The 20907-nt window shown below is 38.6% G+C and overlaps 1 protein-coding gene across 1 annotated transcript in view; it reads left to right on the top strand.

Annotated features, from left to right (window-relative positions):
* LOC123847241 (fibrous sheath-interacting protein 2-like) overlaps positions 1 to 20907 on the top strand; it is a 69311-nt gene that overhangs the window by 24111 nt on the left and 24293 nt on the right. The window contains exons 13-15 of the mRNA XM_064573621.1: positions 2571 to 2607; positions 7359 to 7392; positions 11173 to 20053. Of these exons, the coding sequence (XP_064429691.1) occupies positions 2571 to 2607; positions 7359 to 7392; positions 11173 to 20053 (8952 nt within the window). The remainder of the gene's footprint in view (positions 1 to 2570; positions 2608 to 7358; positions 7393 to 11172; positions 20054 to 20907) is intronic.

The raw sequence follows: 20907 nt of genomic DNA, 5'->3' as shown, positions 1-20907 counted from the left end.
AACACTTAACTATATGCAGTTACTACACTAAACTCTTTATATCCTCTCATTTAACCCTCCCAACAATTTACTGAGGACAGAAGTATTTTTATCTACCATTTTACATATAAGTAAACTAAGTCTCAGTAATCCTGCCCAGGGTTTCACAGTGTATGTGACAAAACCAAGGTTTTAACCCAGGTCTGTCTTACTCAACCAATTCTAGCCGCAATGCCATGCTGCCACTTAACTACAATTAGAGAGACTATTACAATAGTCAAGGCTAGAAATGAGTCTTGAACAAACTCAGTGACAGTGAGGGTACAGATTTGACTCAAACTAAGGAGGTCGAATGGATGAGATTTGGTACTGATTGAATATGGGAGATGAAGGCATTGAAGACAACACCCAGATTTCTAGACTGGGCAACTAAATGGGTAGTGAATAGTGGTGCCATTCAGTAGACAGGCAGTACAGAAAGATGAACAAGTTTGGAGGCGAAAAAATTAGTTCAGCTTTTTGAGGTAGATTATACTTTGGCCTCTTAATTCCCTCTTCGATCTGAGAGTTATCCATAAGTATGTTTCTTAATTATTAAGAAATTAATATTTTGGGTCACAATTTTTTAATTAAATTTGGAGAATATAGCCTGTAAATCTTGAACACACTGAAGTTGTTGAGGTTGTTGTTTTTGTTTTTGTTTTTTTGTGGCCAAATATGTGATCGCTCTTTGAAAGTGCTCCATGGACATACCAAAAAAAAAAAAAATGTGTATTCTCTATTTGAAGGATGGAAAGCTCTAAATGGATATCAAATTACATTTATTGATTTTATGTCTTTACAGATTTTTTTGTCTACTAGACTTTTTTTATTGTCTACAAATGTGTCCAGCTATTAAAGAGGTGCATTAAAGTTCTACACTCTAATTGTATATTTATCAAATTCCCATTACATTTGTAATAGGTTTCACACAGGCTCTTCAGGATATTTAATCCACCATATTCCTAGAAACCATAGAAGAGTTATTTATTTTTTCTAACAGTCACATTAGTTATCTATTGCTAAGTAACAAATCACCCCAAAACGTGGCAGTTTAAAAAATATATATATAGTTTCTGTGGTTAGGAATCCAGGAATAATTTAGCTGGGTCGTTCTGACTCAGGGTCTCTCATGAGTTTATAGTCAAATTGTCATCCAGAGCTGTTGCAGTCATTTAAAGGCTTAACTGGGACTGGAGGTTTCTCTTCCAAGATGACTGTCAGCAGGAGGCCTCAGTGCCTCACCTTGTGGACCTCTCTATAGGGCTTCTTAAGTATCTTCATGATATGGCATCTGGCTTCCCCCAGAGTGAGTGATCCAAGGTAGAGGGGTTGAAACCACAATATATTCTATAACCTAGTTTCAGAAGTTATATACCATCAGTTCTACCCTGGACTGTTCATTAGAAGCAAGTCACTGAGTCCAACCCAGACTCAAGGGGAAGAGAGTTAACCTCCACTTCTTGGAGGGAGTATTACCAGAGAATTTGTAGACATACTTTGAAAGCACCACAACAGTATTATCTTCACACTTAATTTTTCAGGTTTATACACTATTAATTCCAGCTCCTTCCAAAACTGTACACATGCAAAAATATGCTCATACACAAACTCAAGAAGGCACACAGAATTTTAAGCAAATGTTTTCAAACAGATCGTTGGAATTTACTGGTTACTCCAAATACACTTTACATTTTTTAGGAGAAAAATAGCAATTTGCCTTGACTTTGAACTGGCTCCAATTGGTAATACTACTTTCTATTACTCAGAGCATTCTGTTTGTCTAAGACTTTAGTGGTGTATGTGTATAATTGATATACACCATTCCAGTATTCCTATGGAGATATTCTACATGAAGACTTGCTTTACTATAATTACCTAGAAATATTTTCTAATATCCACTTATGGAACTTTGCTAGATGGCATGTTAGACAGTATTTGAGTGGGAAGAGATTAATGACTGTTAGACTAATAAACATTGATCCAACACCTGTGTTAAAGAATTGGTTCAATAAATAAGTGTTAATGAGTGCTTACTATATGCCAGACACTGTAAACTATAGCACAGTAAGTCCTATAATAGAAGGAAGTATAGGGTGCTTCAGGAGCATTGACAGAGGATGCCTGTCTCTGTAGGCAATTTCAAAAGGCTCTTTGAAAGAGGTGACACAAGCTGAGTGAATCCTAAAAGGTGAGGAATTTGGAAGAGCGATATTAAAGTTATAAACTAAATAGTAAGGGCACAGGCAAAGGGAATTGCATGTTGTTCAGGATCTCTGGAGCACAGAATATATGTAGAATGGTGACCAGAAGTGAGGCTGGTGAGGTAGGCAGTGGCCCCAGATCATAAAGTATATTTTATGCCTCCCCAGCAGTCCCTGGAGGGTTTAAACACAGCAGTGACAACAGGGAATAAAGACCTATTAATAGATGTTAATTATCATTTACAAGTAGCTTGGGAAGGCTACCAACAAGTAGTTATTTTCTTTTTCTCTCTGAAAATTCACCAACAAGTAGTTATTTTCTTTTTCTCTCTGAAAATTCACCTGTAGCTCAAGGAATCTTCCCTTCTTGTGATTCGTCAATTAAGTAAGTATCTAAGAAAGCTTAATAAATTAATGTGTTATTTTAAATTAACCTTTTAATAATTACACCAGAGTGCTGCTTGAGGGCAGATGCTCCCGTGGAATCTTCAGTTCTTGTAGTTCTACTTGCATTCATTTTTTGCAACCTCTCAGGACTAAGCAGGCAAAGTTATTTATGTTCTTTCACCTTCCCTCTAGTCTCACTTTTGTTCTGTACTCCCCTAATCCCCAGGGCCTTCACTCCCCTACCTCTTCTTTCGAGGTAACTTTCTGGGATCTGTATCTATTCTTTTCCCCTCTCCACATTCAAACATATATTACTTGTGCCTTTTGAGGTTATTGGTTCTCTAATGATGATGCATTAGTCTACCATATAGTATTAATGACTTAATCTGTTACCCCATCCTGAGGATATTTGTACTGTAATCTAAAGTAATAAATCTCTAATGATACAAAAATCAAGGACAATGGAGAAGTTTTTTGTTGGTTTTTTTTTTTTTTGGCCTAGGTGCCTTTCAGCCCTCAAACCTTGGTGGCCCCTTAGTCTGCTAAAGTGCAGTTCCCCTCAAACTTGAATATTTCATGCATATCAAATAACCCCTGATGGAACACACATATCCAACACCATCATCTTCTAAACCCTCAAACCAAATGAAGTCCAGGATAGGTTTTATAAATTCCAAATTCTGATGAAAATGGTTGGGTAAGGTGAAGTAGCATGTGGTGGTAAATGGTATTGACATTCAGAGCGAGCTTCCTAGAAGAAGGATTTTATGCTTAGGAGTGATGAAGTAAGTTTGACTTACTGAGTGCTCATAAGATGCAAAGATGCTGAAGGAAACTGACTAGCCCAATATTAGGACAGTTTAAAGAAATAAAGGTGAGGAGTGATGATTATGTAGTTTTAGAAAATATTAATTCCTACTTGCCTCTTCCTCCTGCCTTCCCACCACCCTAGACTACAGAGCTACAGAATCACTTGAGTCTTTTCAAAAGCACATGCTCTGGATACCCTTTTGCTAAAAATCTTAGCTCAGCTAAGATGAAGAGCTCTGCACAGGACCTGGAGCTTCTTCCCCATTCCTCTCAAATACACAGGGTTAAAGTACTTTTAGCTAGGGACACCTGGGTGGCTCAGTCGGTTAAGCGTCTGCCTTCGGCTCAGGTCATGATCCCAGGGTCCTGGGATCGAGTCCCGCATCGGGCTCTCTGCTCCGCGGGGAGCCTGCTTCTCCCTCTGCCTCTGTCTCTCATGAATAAATAAATAAAAATCAAAAAAAAAAAAAAGTACTTTTAGCTATACCTAGGACAATTCCAGGCCAGAGCCCAATAAAACATGGCTAACAAGACCATCTGGTCTGACTCTGCCCATTGCACCCATGTCACATCACCTTACCTTACAGAGAGGAACACAGGTTCAAGGGCTTGGACTTCGTCCTCTTTCTCTGATGCAGCTCCTTGCTTCCCAAGCCTCAGTGCTAGATGCATCACATGTGTTCCACCACTTACCTCTCTCCCTTCTCTCCTCTCAACTTCTTCTCTGTTTTTCCTAACGCTTACACAAAGGCCATACACGGTAAGCTTAACAAAATAGAATTAGAAACCAAAGAAATCAGGACAAAAGGAAGCAAATGTGATAAGATAGCCTTGGGGTAGACAGTTGGAATAATTAAGCTTTGCATTTAGATACTGAGTATGTTCTTGTGATTGGGATGGAAGATGAGAGGACAAGACCATGCTCAGAAGTCTGTATTTCATCCACTGAATGACAGTTTAATGGTTTTGAGTTGGGATATGATATTATCAAGTCAATATCTCTGCTGAACACCTGTGACAACAGCAGGTAGGACAAATGAAAGATAGTTAAATAGGTGCCCGTTACAGAAGTCCATTAATGATTTGTGGCCTTGTACAACGGCCTTCCTTTTGGAGTAGAGAGAAGTATGCATCTAAAACATGTTAAATGGGAATTTATGTGCCAAACTTTCTTGAGAACCTACAATGTTCAAAGTATAGTTCTGGGTATTAGAGGGATACCAAGATGAAAAAGCACTACCTCTGACCTCAGTTGTGCTTTACACAGCAACAGGACAAAAGACAGGGAGACTTGAGGAATGCCAGAGAGTGGACTGAGTGCAGGGCAGTAGATAAAATGTCAGGAAAAAGGAAGGCCACCGTGGTACCACCTAGTTTTGGGGTTTCAGATTAAACCACTGATGTCAGGATACAGAGGTGCTGCTTTAAATTCCCAGTTAGCCACTGGAATGAGTAAACAGATTTGGCAATAGGATAGACTACGTGTGTGGATGAGCAGGAGGTATCAGGCATCACCTCAAAGCTATGGGCCTGAGATACAAACAGAAGGCCACCAATTACATTAAAAATTAGATATTCAGAAGGATTAGGCCGACTAAAATTTAGGCTTGTCACATTAATCCTCAAGGGGTGCTGGCCAACCATATGAAGATGTCTTTAAGTTATCTTCTGGATTAAAGTGAGTTTGTATGGTGGAGAAGGTCAGAAGCAGAAAGGTATATTTATAGTTTTGTGACATGGCAAGTTAAACTGTGAAAAAGTGTGCCTTCTCTTTGGGGCTTCTGGACTAATGGTCATTAATATCACTGCCCTCTTTAAGAAGTAGGAAGTTAGCAGTACAGATAACCTAAACCTTAGGCACTTTTCTCTAGTAGCGTCAACCTGTCGAGGAAAACCACCTAAGACTAGGGAAAAGTAGGTGGAATATCGTGTCACTCCTGGAATGGTGATGGACCTTTCCAATATAACAGCAAGTTCATTTGCATGTTTCTGTTCAATTGACTCCAACAAAAATTTGATAATTCGTTGTGAATTGTAGATTGTATGTGGTATCACAACTATTTTCTAGTGGTCTTATATGAGGTTTTCTCATTTATCTGGTTAGTTTTGTTCTCAGATCTTTGCTATTTCCTTTTATCTAAATGCGTGCCTTTAGGACAGAAAGCCTTTGAGCACAGGTAGCAACAAATACACAGGACTCACTGGGTTCCACTTGCTGCCAGTTGTATGAGTTAGAGAGAGCAGAAAAAAGAATCTGTATGCGTTAGGTTGCAGAGAACCTACAAGAAGAAACTGAGCTAGAGTTGGCCTGAGAAACTAACTGAGTCTTAGAAAAATAAATGAAGCCAAAGGATAGGAACTGTGTCACTGACTCAGCACTCATGCTCCAGGTTCCATATTACAAGAAGGTACTAGTCTGAGGATGGGCTATTGCTCCCTAACCCTAGCTGACACCTCTAAGTTTTTCTTTTCCTACTAGGAGTTAGGTTGTAATTTCAGAGATGGGCTATATTTTTCAAAATTGAATTGTAGGCCTTGGGGGAAAAAGAAATTTTGATAACAGAAGGGCAGGCCAAGTAAAAATGAAGATAGAGTATGCTTTTTCCTTTAAGAAGGTCACGAAGAAGAGAAGCAAATGATCCATGTAGGAAGGAAAATAAATCGGAATTAGAGTCTTAGGCCTTGTTTTTTATAACTTTTTTTAGTATTCTATAATTTACATGATTGTGTTCTCTTGCTACAATTTAGTAAAATATATTTTTGGTTCCATGTAGTAGGTGATAATAAATAATTTTGATTAAAACAGAGAATAGATTGCAATGACATGGCTGGAGCTAGAGAGTATAATGCCAAGTGAAATAAATCAGTCAGAGGAAGACAAATACCATATGATTTCACTCATATGTGAAATTTAAGAAACAAAACAAATGAGCAAAGGGAAAAAAGAAAGGCAAACAAGAAACAGACTCTTAACTACAGAGAACAGAAGGATGGTTATCAGAACTAAAGGATGGTTACCAGAACAAAAGGATGGGAGAAATAGGTGCTGGGGAGTAAGGAGGGCACTTGTCGTGAAAAGCACTGGGTGATTAAAATAAAAACTTTAAAAAAAGAGAAAAAGGAACGCCTGGGTGGCTCAGTCTGCCTTCGGCTCAGGTCACGATTCCAGGGTCCTGAGATTGAATCCCGCATCAGGCTCCTTGCTCAGGGGGGAACCTGCCTCTCCCTCTGCTTTCCGCTCCCCCTGCTTATGCTTCCTGCTTGTTCTCTCTCTCTCTGCCAAATAAATAAATGAAACCTTTAAAAAAAATAAAATAAAACAAAATAAGACGAAAAAAAAAGCATAGAACAGAATACTATAATACCTAGAAAAGGGCTACATCTAATTTGGTATTGCATATGATCAGAAACCCATTATTTTAATCCATCGTTATCAAGAATCATCCATGGATCTTTTCCTACTGTAGGGTGAGGGGAGGAGACTAGGAGTTTTGAGGAGGTGGGCAGAAAGTGAGTTATCAGGAAGCTCTGATCAAGCAGAGCAGGCAGAAAGGACTAGCCCACCCCCTCTCTCCCCAGCCCCATGCTCTTCCCAACTCACTACGAAACAAACATGGCTAAGTGGTTCATGAATAGTAATATCAGACAGATGTTAGTTTATGCAGCAGCTGTTTACTATTCTACTGTTTATTCAGCTATCACTCTACTCCTGTGAGTAATGGAGCATGTCCTGTACCCACAGACCAATATCTAAGTAGGAGGCTAAATAAGGGAATTAGACAAAAAATAAAGCCTATTCTTTTTTGTGAATTGCTAGGGAGAAAAAAAATCTCCCAAGCACAAAGGATATAACCTGATTCAATGCTTAGGAATTGGGGGAGGGGGGAGTTACATAAATTATTGATCAGAAGTAATAAAATTAATCTCTTTACTTTTCAGACAACAACAATATCAAAATTGCTGTCAAGAAAAAGTATGTATGATGAAATTCACTGATAAAGCAACATGTTAAGGATATTTTGTAATATGAAATTAGAGAAAAGTCTGTGAATCAGACAACAAGCAAAATCATCTGCTGACATTAGTCAGTTCCCTCTTCGCCTTCTTCTCTTCTTGACTTTCACTCTCAGTTAATCTTGAGTTTTGCAGGGGTCCAAAGTTACTGTTATTGGCCCTTTGGGCAGGGGGCTCAGGAGGCTAGATTAAGGGAGCATTAGGAGGTTTAGTTATCATGAGAAAAGCATCAAATACCACAAACCGGCTCCATAATGGGAAACCATTAAGGGAAATGCCTTTGCAGACCATTGAGATCTGGCTTAGGGCTGAGCATCCTGTCCCTTGGGCATGTGAGCCAGGATGCCTAGATCTGTCTCCTAATTTTCCCGGGAGTAAGAAAAATCTTAGGATGGTACTCCATCAAAAGAAGGGACCTGGTCACCTGAGGACTGCAACTTGGACCAGGCAAAGATGAGGGTGAATGTGATGAGCCCCAACTCTGGGGCTAGACAGAGGAATCATGAACATGAGAGGGGTGCAGGGGAGTAGTGCACACACACAGTCTTTCACATCTACACCCACTCAACTCAGAGAACATGCAACAAACACAAAGACCTAGACATACTGGCACCCAAAGGATATTTCTTGGTTTAATGTATAGTGAAAATAAGCTGAAAATCAGATTCTATTTATCACATTTCATTTCATTAAAAACTTTAGGAATGCCCGTGGGTTTTTTTAGTTTTTATTGTTATGTTAATCACCATACATTACATCATTAGTTTTTGATGTAGTGTTCCATGATTCATTGTTTGCGTATAACACCCAGTGCTCCATGCAGAACGTGCCCTCTTTAATACCCATCACCAGGCTAACCCATCCCCCCACCCCCCTCCCCTCTAGAACCCTCAGTTTGTTTCTCAGAGTCCATCGTCTCTCATGGTTCATCTCCCCCTCCGATTTCCCCCCCTTCATTCTTCCCCTCCTGCTATCTTCTTTTTTTTTTTTTCTTAACATATATTGCATATTTGTTTCAGAGGTACAGATCTGAGATTCAACAGTCTTGCACAATTCACAGCGCTTACCAGAGCACATACCCTCCCCAGTGTCTATCACCCAGTCACCCCCTCCCTCCCACCCCACCCCCCACTCCAGCAACCCTCAGTTTGTTTCCTGCGATTAAGAATTCCTCATATCAGTGAGATCATATGATACATGTCTTTCTCTGTTTGACTTATTTCGCTCAGCATAATACCCTCCAGTTCCATCCACGTCGTTGCAAATGGCGAGATCTCATTCCTTTTGATGGCTGCATAATATTCCAGTGTGTGTGTGTGTGTGTGTGTGTGTGTGTGTGTGTGTGTGTGTATACCACATCTTCTTTATCCATTCATCTGTCGAGGGACATCTTGGCTCTTTCCACAGTTTGGCTATTGTGGACATTGCTGCTATAAACATCGGGGTAGGAATGCCCCTGTTTTATATATCAAGGTTGAAAATGCCTCTTCTCAGCTACCTTAAGAATAATAATGTACGTCTTCTGTACATTTTCTGTGGTATTAAGAAAATAATATATATTGAAATTCTTAGCTCATATGTATTAGAACAGATTTGGACCAATTTAGACCAAGAAGGTAAGTAACTTACCTATTAATGGTTAGCTATTATTCTGAGAAGTGTTTGATTTAGGACATGTTTATGTAAAAGAAGTGTTTTTCAACCATATGTTGTCATCCCAAACTATGTTTTTCAAACTCAATAGCCATGTTCTAGTCGGGGCAGAAGGTGACAAAGAATGCATTAAGAGAACTAGATAGTGGTGATGTTTGCACAACATTGTGAGCGTGCTTAATGTCACTGAACTGTATGCTTTAAAATGGTAAAATGGTACATTTTATGTTCTGTTTATTTAATCACAATAAAAATGCATTAAAAGATTTGGGAATTGGAGTGGGGAAAAAATGGCTTTATCTGAAGTGGTTCTCAAACCTTCTCTAATGGATCAGGAGAGATATGCTATATTTGACAAAGTGTTAACTTTTCATTGAATATTGGCCTAAACCTGAACAATCTGGAAGCTAAATCTGGAGGTAACTGGGAGGCAACAACCACATTCTAGGGAATCTGGTGCCCAAATGCCAGGATATCAAACAATGCATAGCCAGAATGCAAGGCATCCCACCTTTGCTGCCAACTTGTATCCACAGCTTTGAGAAATAAGAGTGTCTGCAGAAGGTATGCATTCTTGGTCTGGCTGTCTTGAGGGTAACAATAACTTAAAAACAAATACTATTTTATTATAGGCAGGAGGATTTTTATGTTCCCAAAATATATCTGCAATAAGAAGTACATAAACAAGTATAGAGTTTTGCAGGTGCAGTTTGCATCTGCCCCCGGTCCAGTCTAAGCTGTGACAGTGAGTACAACTAACCAATGAGGAAAAGGTCATTCAGGCCTGGTCCCTGGGTTTCTACTTCAGCTCACAGTGAAGGAGACCCCCAACTTCCCTCTACTGCCCAGCCTTCTGGCCCTTTGAGTCCATCCCAGTTCTAGCTCAGCCTTTTTGACCGAGATTAATGTGTTTCTTTATTTCATGAACCATCCTCTGCCTCCCTCTCCAAGACAGTTTACGCTGATAGTCTCTTGTTGGACCCAAAGCCTATTCATTTCTGCTAAATCATGACTGCTAATTGTTGACCATTCATTAAACCTTAACAAGTAGCTGTGGTCATCTGCATACATAAAAACACAGTGAATGGACAAAGGAAGGCAGCAGCCGGTGGGCCGCAGAGCCCACAGGCTGACCCTTCTGCTGTGGTACTTTTTCACCCTTACCTGCTAGCTGGACAGATGCCTACATAAAAGGAGGCTATCTCTGCGAAGGCACATAAATGTTTTGACTGCAAATTTTTTTTGTGAAATAGTTTGTTAGAGGTAATCTGGTTTGTATTTTTTTTATTATGTTATGTTAATCACCATACATTACATCATTAGTTTTTGATGTAGTGTTCCATGATTCATTGTTTGCGTATAACACCCAGTGCTCCATGCAGAACGTGCCCTCTTTAATACCCATCACCAGACTAACCCATCCCCCCACCCCCTTCCCCTCTAAAACCCTCAGTTTGTTTTTCAGAGTCCATAGTCTCTCATGGTTTGTATTTTTAAGAAATATTGCTTGGATCATCAACACAGTTTTACTTTTTGCCAGAGCATTTGTTTTCTTTTTTTTTTTTTAAAGATTTTATTTATTTATTTGAGAGAGAGAATGAGAGACAGAGAGCACAAGAGGGAAGAGGGTCAGAGGGAGAAGCAGACCCCCTGCTGAGCAGGGAGCCCGATGTGGGACTCGATCCCGGGACTCCAGGATCATGACCTGAGCCGAAGGCAGTCGCTTAACCAACTGAGCCACCCAGGCGCCCGAGCATTTGTTTTCTATGAGTCTAGACACCCTCTTGGCTATTTTTTAAACCAGGAAGCCATTTATGCTCAGCAATAAATGCTGAAAATCAATGTTCCTAGGGATTTTGAATCAAATGGAATCGTATTCAAAGAGCAGATCACAGCCACAGAGAATAAACCAATTTGAAATTAATCTCTTATTCTAAGTAGAGCCTTTCCTATGTTCTCTCTATACACCATGGCTGGATTCTAGCTATGCATTGTTTGATACAAGGAATTAAAGGTTAGCCCCTGTCCCTACAATAGAGTAAATTCATATGTGATTTCCCTTGTGTCCTGCTTACCTCCTTTCCAGGTAACTTCAGAAGAACTGAACAGTATAGTTCATAATATAATGACCTGGGTTGTGGCTGCAGTGACCAGTATATTATATCCAGCCATCACAAAATATGAAGAAAGGTTGCAAAATATTATATACCCGATGCCTGATGACTCTACCCTCTCTTCAAATAGTGCAAGTTGCTGTAGCACATGCAGTGAAATGCTTCTATATGAAACAGGTATTCAGGCAGAGACATTTCAGGCAGAGGCCTGTGCGGACACAGATGACAGGTCAATAGGGCAACCAGCGGCACCCGTAAAACCATCTTCTGCCCACAAAGAAAGAACAGTTATGGGAAAAACACATCACAGGAAAGGACAACCTAAAACCTCTGAACCTAAACATAATAAGACCGCTGAATCCCCCAAACTTAAAACCTGTAAACCCGACAGTCACCTTTTTGCATCGATTGAAACAGGCACAAAGAAATCTGAAGATGCTACCACTAAAACAGATGCCTTAGAACACCCACCGTCTTCTGATGAAAAAGCAAAAGTCGTAAAGGAGATGCAGGAGTTAAAGAATGTTTTTGATAACTTTAAATATCACCTAAAAGAGGAATCTGAGTTGATTTTAGAAAACATTTTTCATGAAATGATGCCTGAATTAACCAAGACCATCCCCACTCTTGCTTCTGTTACAGCCAAAACTTTGGTTGATCAAACTGACACTGACAAAGGAGACTTGCTCTCCAATGTCAGTATCTCCTCAGCAGCTGCTGAAATTATGGAAAATGTGCTTGAGAAGCTACAGTCTGCAGTTGAGAAAAAATGTATTGAGGTATTTGCACAAGAAAATTTGTCAGTTCACTTTAAATCAGACTTAACAGCCAGTGGGGAACATTTCATTTCACCAGAAGAAAAAACGTCAAAAGCTTCACCGCCTTATACTATGGAGAACATGAGTGGTATTGCAGAAGATATGGTTCATATGATTTTAGAAAAGCTGACATCTCTTGCATCTTCTAAGCAAAATGAACTTGCTCATCTTGAAATCACGACTGAACCTGCTTATCAGCAACACAGGAAAGATCCAACATATGCATTCCTTCAAAGAGCCAGCAAAAGTAAATCCAGTGCTGAACCTGATGCAGCCAATTTGATTAGCAAAGAAGACATAAAAAATTTAGTGTCAAATATTTTTTCCCAATCCTCTCTGGTTGGTTATATAGAGGAAGCAATCAACACTATACTAAGTTATATACAAATTGAACTTAATAACGAGAGACTCATTGCATCTGAGGAAACAGTGATCCTCCTTCATCTACTTGATGATGTCTTGGCTCAGTTACATCAGAAACCAGCAAAAACAGATGTCCAAAAGAGAAGACACCCAAGACTGAGTAGTCCTTCTGGCACTGAAGAAGAGCACAGACTCACCAGCACCAGCGTAGCTAATGATCCTAGACATGGATGCCTCTTTCCACCCATTAATGTTCCTGGCATGGTCCTTTATTCTGAAGACGAAAATAAAGAAATAGACAAGATTGTGGAAAATGTACTGATTTCATCTATCAAAGATGAAAAAGCAAAATTACAAGAACAGGCTCCTGATCACTGGTTAACAAGGGAAAATGCTGATTTAAAGTACAAAAGAAATATGAACTTATCGACAAAGCCTGCTTATCAAGACGAAGTAGCATTTCATGATTGGGGATTAAAGACTGACCTTCCAGCTTTTAATAATAAGGACCTTTTTAAGGACAAGCCATGTTTGAATAAAGACCTTTTGATTTTCAGCCAAGATGAAAAGCATCAAATACAAAAAGCCTCAGAAGATATAATTACAAGTATTTTAGCACAGATGCTCCAAGACCTATCTTCTGGGCTCTCTGGTCACTCAGGTTATAAGGAAGCTTCACTTCTTACATCAGGAAGCCCACAAGATCTGTCCAATCAAGAATGGATGAACCAGATGTTCTCTGCGTCAGAAATCCAAATAGTAGCTCAAGAAATTGTAGATGCTGTATTAAAAATACTTCACATAGCTTATAGTCACATTATCAGACATTCTTCATCAGTACCTCAAACTTCTCTAGATAATGCTGACGTACCAAATAAAGAGCCATTAGAAATATGGCTTGAGAGTAACAGGAAGATGAAATTTTTATCTGTACTTGACATAGACCCTACAAAACATCCCTGGTTAGAAACTGAAGAAACTGAATCAACACCTGAACCTGTAGTTCACATTAATGATAGGATCACTTACACAGCTTTTAAGAAGCTAAACTCATTTATTTGTCCAAAATTGCAAAACTGCTTTAAACTAGAAAGCCATGCTGATCATTCAAAACCTGCACCTGACAAGAAATCTTCATTTCAATCTTACCTTAGTACTTACACAACTAAAGTGGTAAAAATTGTTTTGGATGCTATCCAGAAAGAACTCAAATACAATAAGAAAAATCTAAATCTTGGGAAGTGTGGCCCTCCCAAAGACTTTATAGATACAGGAGTTTTTGCTGACAATGAAAAGGAATTAGACTTTGTTGTCACAAAGCTAAATAATGACATTATGACAAGTTCGTTAGCAACTTGCATTTGTGAACTGTTAAGTGGAAATACAGATAAAAGCAATGTTCTCCCTTCAGATAAGCTAAGGTCTAAAATCTCATATGAAACTGCTGAGATTGATCAACAACAACTTGTGCCTTCTCAGTGCCCTCATATGCAAGAGGAAGTCCACAAATGTACCAGATTGCAAGTGTTAGATAGAATTGGGGATACCTTATATGACATGTTACACAAGCTCACAGGAGACCGTCCATGTTCTCCCCTATCTGATGAACAAAATAGAGAGTGGATCAATGAGAATTTGAGAACAACCACTGTATTACAGTCTAATATTCAGCTCATTTCTTATACAATTCTAGAAGATATCATTAGAAAATTATGTAGTGCTGAGATGGATCAGATTTTCACAAATTCAGAATTTAAGGCTATCTCAGATTATATTGATACTGACAGCCTATCACTTGCTTTGCTTATTGAGGAAATGGGCATATGCTCTGACATAATCTCCAGCATGTTGTTCAGTGTGATCCAGCCAGGTAGTCAAGAGGTGACTAACAACAAGGGAAAGCCAACTGCCCCCAAAACAGGAACCACAAAAGAAGAGCACCCAAATAAACTGGAAGTCATGGCTTCTGATATCTTTGAAATGGTTTTTGCTAAATTGAAAGGGTTTGCCAAAAGAAATTTAGAAACTCTGGGCACTATAATCAATGGAAATAAAAAGAGCAACAAGAGGTACTGGGAAAGTGAAAGTATCAACATTTGCACAAACACACATGAGAAACAACTGCAGTCTGCTTTATACATGCATGCAAAGAAAGTATCAAGTACTATTTTGAAGGCTATTCAAACAGAATTAAATGTGAGCTTGCCAGATTTGGAAACAGGCATAACCAAGCCACTACAGGAGAAAGAAATGCTTAAGAATCTAGTCGATTTAATTTTAGGGCCTCCTCATATATTTAATGAAACTGAACCAGAAGAGCAAGGCATTGAAAATTACAGATACAGGCCAATCTATGGAAATTTTCTTCCAGGAGGGGCTGACCCAGAGTCCTATCTAGAAGAGCCTGCAGATACAGAGAAAGAAAGTGCTGGAGAGGAAAGACCACCAGAAGAAACTAAATCAGAATCTCTTAAGCAATGGGAACTAGAAAGAACATTTAAAAAATGTGAAGTAGAACTCAAAGAACCAGAAAAGTCCCCAGTTGTGCCCATTATAAGAAAGATTTTGAATGAAATTTTTCTGAATGACTTAATTGATCAATTAAATGTGCTTACTCTCTCCCAGTCCCCTTTATGTGACATTCCTCATCCTGGTGATAAGCCAGTTGCTCACAGATCAATTCAATCTATGGATAAAATAATGGATCCTTTAGTGTCTGAGGCAGATGTAACCGTTGTTGCAGATAATGTTGTTAGAACCATACTTCAAAAACTTTATTCTGCTGTCATGACAGATAGAAATGCAAGTGAAAATAGATCTAACATTATCACCTGTCCAGCAAATATCTCTTTTCCTGAACACACCAGTGGAGAAAAGGCCTCTCTTCAGTGTACCATCCTGGACAGAAATCCATGCACACTTCAGTCCACATTTAGTAGTGGTAAAATGACCAAAATGTATGTAGTTGAAGATATTATACAGTCGGTATTAACAAATTTAGAAACATTTGCTACTTCCAAAGTAAAAACTCTCTTTTGTCCTCACATCAATTTCACAATTCCAATGGCTTTGCCTCTACAAGAGGATGAGACTGCTTTCAGCCAACCATGGCTATCAATCAAAGATTCATATTCTGGTGATCAGTTTTCCTATTGCTCAGTGGATCATAACAAGTCAGGAAAGACCACCTCAATATGTCAACTGACTGCCTGTAAATTAAATTCATATGCAATAGAAGTGGCTAGACAAATTTTACAAGGAATCAAACATAAGTTAGATAAGGAAATGAAAAGTCCATTCTTAATCCATAATATTGTGGTTTCCAACAGTATCCCAAGCCAGGTTGTTAACACAGTGTTAAGTATTCTGTCTACTAAAGGCGAATATGAAAAAAACCTGTTTGACAGAGAAATTGATCCAGGTCAGCCAGAAGCTATTGTTGAAAAGCTGTTCAATAAAAGTGACTATCGAAAAAAACTTCAATTTCAAATACTTGATACCATCAAAGGTATCTTAAGTGACATCTGTGAGAAAACACTAGACGAGAATAATCTCCTACCTGCTGCATCCACTCTTAACAAGTGTAACATAAGTGGGAAACATTTAGAAGCAAACTCTGAAACAAACACCAAGTGTGCACATAAAGCTATCCCAATGCTTTTAGTTCCTAAGTCGTGTGTCACAGTGATTTCCAATGATATGGTGGATATTGTTCTTCAAAATCTAACTTCTGCTCTCATGCTTGGCATAAATGCAAAGGATTCTATTTCTCTGAAATTGCCCCTGACATTTTCTGATGCATTTCCCAAAGCAGAGCATCAACCATCTCCTGTTACAGACTCAATGACTGAGGGGGAAAAGGAGATAATTACATTTGCAAGAAAGGGAAGAGATGTACAGCTGAAATCAGTTTATTCTGATGATAATCGGACAACTGTACTTAAAAAACAAGATGCCAAGAACTCTGCTTCCAACCCATGTGAGGAAAATGTTCACTTTATTACTAAAGCCATTTTGAATAGATTAAAATCTTTTGCCACAGAAAGAAGAGATTTGATACTTACTCTTGATACTAAGACTACAGAAAAAACATATGTTGGCCCAGAATTTACAAGTTGTAAACAAAACAACAGTGTATTTCTTGAAGCAAACCAAATGCCATCGGATGTGAATATCCTAGAAATCTCAACAGTTAGAACCGTTCTCAGTCAAGAGGTCACAGATTACACATTTGCTAATTACAGGGGAAAACATGGACCTGCAATTAATATATCACAAGCTAGTCTTAGGGAATATGCTGACATAATTGCCAATACCATTTTGATGCTTATAAAAAATGACATAGATTCAGAAATCCAAAAGATGTATTCGTATCCAAACAATACTTCATTCCAAGAAAACATAATTTTGAGTGAAACTGTCAACAACATCTTAAAGAGTTTACATGATAAAATATCTTTGAAGGCAAGTAGGTTTTACTCACAGCAGAATCCCAGCCTGTTTACACAACTAGCTGTACAAAATGAAATATTGCCAGGTCAAAGGAAGATGGAAGACAACTCTGAACTGTCTCTTTTTTCAAAATACTCCTATCAAAACCAAATTATATCAGAAGCAGAAAACCTGAGAAGGGTTTTGGAAGAAATATTTAGAAATGGAGACTTTAGACAGGAAAAAACAACTGCCTTGTTAAGGGCGGTTAAGGAAATTTTAAAGAAGGCATATCAGAGGGTAATGGAAGACATAGACCACTGGCCTCCATTTAATGAACCCCCCCACTCTACATCTGATTCTAAAATGAAAACAGCAGCAGCTTGGAAAAAAACCTTGCAGTCACATATAAGCAGTGTTGCAAATGACATAGTTGAAAGTGTTTTCAGAAAAATGTTCTCAATAGTCATGACATCCTTATATGAAAAGAATGAGACCAGGGGAGAATTGGAAGCATCTGGCCGTGATGAATTACTGGCGACCCCATCAAGCTTTCGGGAATCAAAACAAGCAGAACGAAGTGTCCCCCCTGAACCTGTGATACTGCGAGTTTATCCTTACACAGGCAGTATCAGTGTCACTTCATTGGAAAACACCTTACTGCAATTTTCTCCATTGCAAGTGGGCGAAGAATTGGTCCAAAAGGTTCTCCAAAATATTACGAATTTTGTTTTGCTGAATCTAGAAGAGAATTTGTCCCTGAAAGATCAGTCTGATGGAATGCAGTCTCTGAGGCCACGCAGCTTTAATGCTAGTTCCAAAGGCAGCCCTCATGTAAGTTTTAAAACAGACTTCAAAGCAAAATCAAAAGTTATCTTTTTGCCTAAATTCGGAACAAAATCACAGCTAGGACCTGGTGGTGCTAAAGCCAAAAGTACGTCCAAGTTAAGTCCTAGAGAGAAGACTTTCAGAGGCAGTCAGTCCAGTACTGCCATTGGTCTGCCATACCTGCTATCCACAGGGGATGCCAAAAACTCCTTGGTGAGAATAAAACTCCCCACTGCAGAACTAAAAATGTATGCCAAGGATATAGTAAGCAATATTCTGGAAACAATTGTGAATGAATTTCAAAAGGTGAGGCAAAATAGACTAATGGTAAATGTAAACACTTTAACTTCTGATCAAATCATGACAGCAAGTACAATAGTTAATGCAGTTTTGCAAGGATTATATGCTACAAAGAATGACAATTTGGCCGACCAGATAAAAGGCTCATACTCACATGATCTCAAACTTTCACAGAGGAATTTTAAGACAATCTCTCTTGCAAATCCAGAAGTTCGTTTCTCTTTGGAGAATGTTTCTTCCCAGCTAGAGAAAATCTTCCCTAAAGAAGGTATTTTTAGTCAAATGTTTGATAAATGGCAAATGGAATCAAATGACATGGAAAATGAAAAATATAAGCTATTGATGATAGCTGAGACTGTTTTGAATGAAATTTCAATGAAAACAAAGGAATTAGAACAATCTGTTTCACTTTTAAATTTGTCACCTCTTGAGGCTTGTGAAAGCAGGTATCATAACTTTAAAAGCGCTGCTTCTGGAGCTGAGGGTTCCCAAGCACAAATTAATATATTTGGTCAGGAAATTGTTAAAAAGCTATTAGAAAAATTAGATGTGTACTTCATGACTCATAAGTTCTTAACAGATGGTAAAGAAATGCTAGAAAGCAAGAAAGAAACTACTGCTAGAAGTCAATGTGGCTCCTTAAGAACAAACAACCTCAACAATGTACCAATCTATAACGCAAAGCTGAAAGACAAAATACACGGGGGCTCTAGCCACCAAATTGCTCAAGAGATCGTGGAAGGGGTTCTGAACACCTTAGAATCATTTGTAGACCTACAATTTAAACATATCTCTACATACGCTTTTTCTGAAATTGTGAAAATACCTATTGAAAACTTTTTTGCTGTCCAACAGAAACCATTCATGAAAACAATATTGCCCAAGCTACAACCACTGAGTAAGTTTCCTAATGGATCTAAATCAAGTAGTATGATTTCCCAGGAGAACATGCACAATACCCTTCGACAGCTTCACTCGTTCCATTCAGAACTGCTTACTTACGCTGCTAATACTGTCAGTTACATGCTTGGTATACTTAAGAACAAGTTAGACAAAGGAAAATGCCAAGTGGAACCATCTTCAACAAGCATATTTGAAAAAAACATTGTGGCAAGTCAGATTATCAGCACACTGATGGACCAGTGTACTCATTTCTATGAGTCAATGATCAAAAGCCATCCAAAGGAAAATCAGCTCCAACTAGCTGAAAATGCCTGCACTGCCAATTGGCCCAGATTTGCAACTGGGACGGGAATGTTCACTTCAAAGTCAAAGGGAGTTAGCTGCAGGGATGATCTTCCACAAATCCCTGGCTTGTTTTTTTATTCAGAGGAAGATAGTAAAGTAAAGGAGAAGGCTTCATCAAATCTACCTTCATATGTCAAATACTCTGCAGGAGATACACTTAAAACCACAGAGCCATTGGAAGGGCTCGAATCAGAACTTAAACTGTTATATTCTAGAAGTGAAGCCCAAGGCCTTAGCCATTTTGATCAAGCCGTGAAAGGAAACCGCTCTCTCCCCTTACAAAAACCACTTCAGAAATCCGGGGACTCTGTGCAAGCAGCACCAGAGCACCCCATGTCCTTCATAGAAATGGAAGAAAGTGAAAATCCAAAAGTTCTTCACTATGAGCTCCCCAAGCCAGTTATTAAGCCAAACCAAATACAGACAACCGTTTCTCCACTCAAAATAGGTATAGCTGCAGAAAATATTGTCAATACCATGCTGTTGAGTTATGGCCTTCCAAGCCAAACCCCATATACTAATGAAAGTATAGAAACAATGAAGCCATTTTTTGTATCAAAGGAAGGGCCTTTGTCTGTGATGTCTGAAGAACAAAAGGATGAGAAAAGTTTGCTTAAAATATGGGAAAAAAGAATCAGCTCTAAAACCAAAGAAGAAAACCAAAGCCTTGCAGCAAGTGGAAAAGATTTCACTTTACTGGAAAAGTGGAAAGATAAGTACCCGAAGTTAGAGAAACCAGAACCTCCTGAAGAGGCTGAAGTCACTGCTTTTGCAGATCAGGAACTGGGACCACATGAAATCCACCTAGTAGCAAGATATGTTACTACAGCTGTGGTCACACATTTCAAGAACTTTGAAACCAGAGGTGAGTGAGGGATGACTTATAAAGAGTTGGCATCATTTTAGAGAAAAAAAGTCAATGAGTTTTGGCACTCTCACATCCAAGAAGCTGTATTCATTACTTCTCTGAAAATAGCCTTGGATTTGGGGTGGCTGATTAACTATGTGCTTTTAAACTGGTCAGTATGCTAAAAGAAAAAAATGTTGAGCACATTTACCTAATTGTTATTTGAAGGAGTATTGTTCAGTTTTTGCTATCAACAGATGAAATTAAATGGGCATAATTTAAAGTGAGATATTTTGGGTGGGCATGAGTTATGACTATGACATGATGAAACCAGTTGTCTTGCTTGGGACATACAACTGCTCTAAAGGCAATTCCCAAATTGAAGTTCAAAGAGGGTTTTCTTTTTCATGTGCTTTTTTAAAAAATGACTTCTTAAAGTATAGTCAGACTTCATACATAGTTGACTGTAATGATCCAACTTCTTTTTGAGATATACAGTTAAAGTCTTTGCAGTTATTGATGATAGAGTTTATAAGAACAATGGCATTAAATTTCTTGTTCTGTTCATATTCCAGTGTTCTGACTTAAGTTCTTTTTAAGTACAGTACTCCAAACCCATGTTTACAAATAGGATATCTGCACTCCCTTTCTATGAATGCTTACATGCATATATTGAGTTGAACCATATGAAATAACCATTTTGTGTGTCAAAAACTGTCAAACATCAGTAGTTTCATCCAGTTCAATTTAGTGTATACTATATAGTCCCAAACTAGATAATTAGTTAAACAGCTGAAAATATCTTCAAGAATTATATGAGGTCTGTAGTCATCACTGGAATCACTCTAGGGCTTTGCAACCAAAGCTAAAAA

The sequence above is a fragment of the Mirounga angustirostris genome, unplaced genomic scaffold (assembly GCF_029215605.1).
Source record: "Mirounga angustirostris isolate CCGP_5_RB_7025 unplaced genomic scaffold, mMirAng1.0.hap1 SCAF_11, whole genome shotgun sequence".
Classification (NCBI taxonomy): Eukaryota; Metazoa; Chordata; class Mammalia; order Carnivora; family Phocidae; genus Mirounga; species Mirounga angustirostris.
This window is presented reverse-complemented; position numbering and strand designations above follow the sequence as displayed.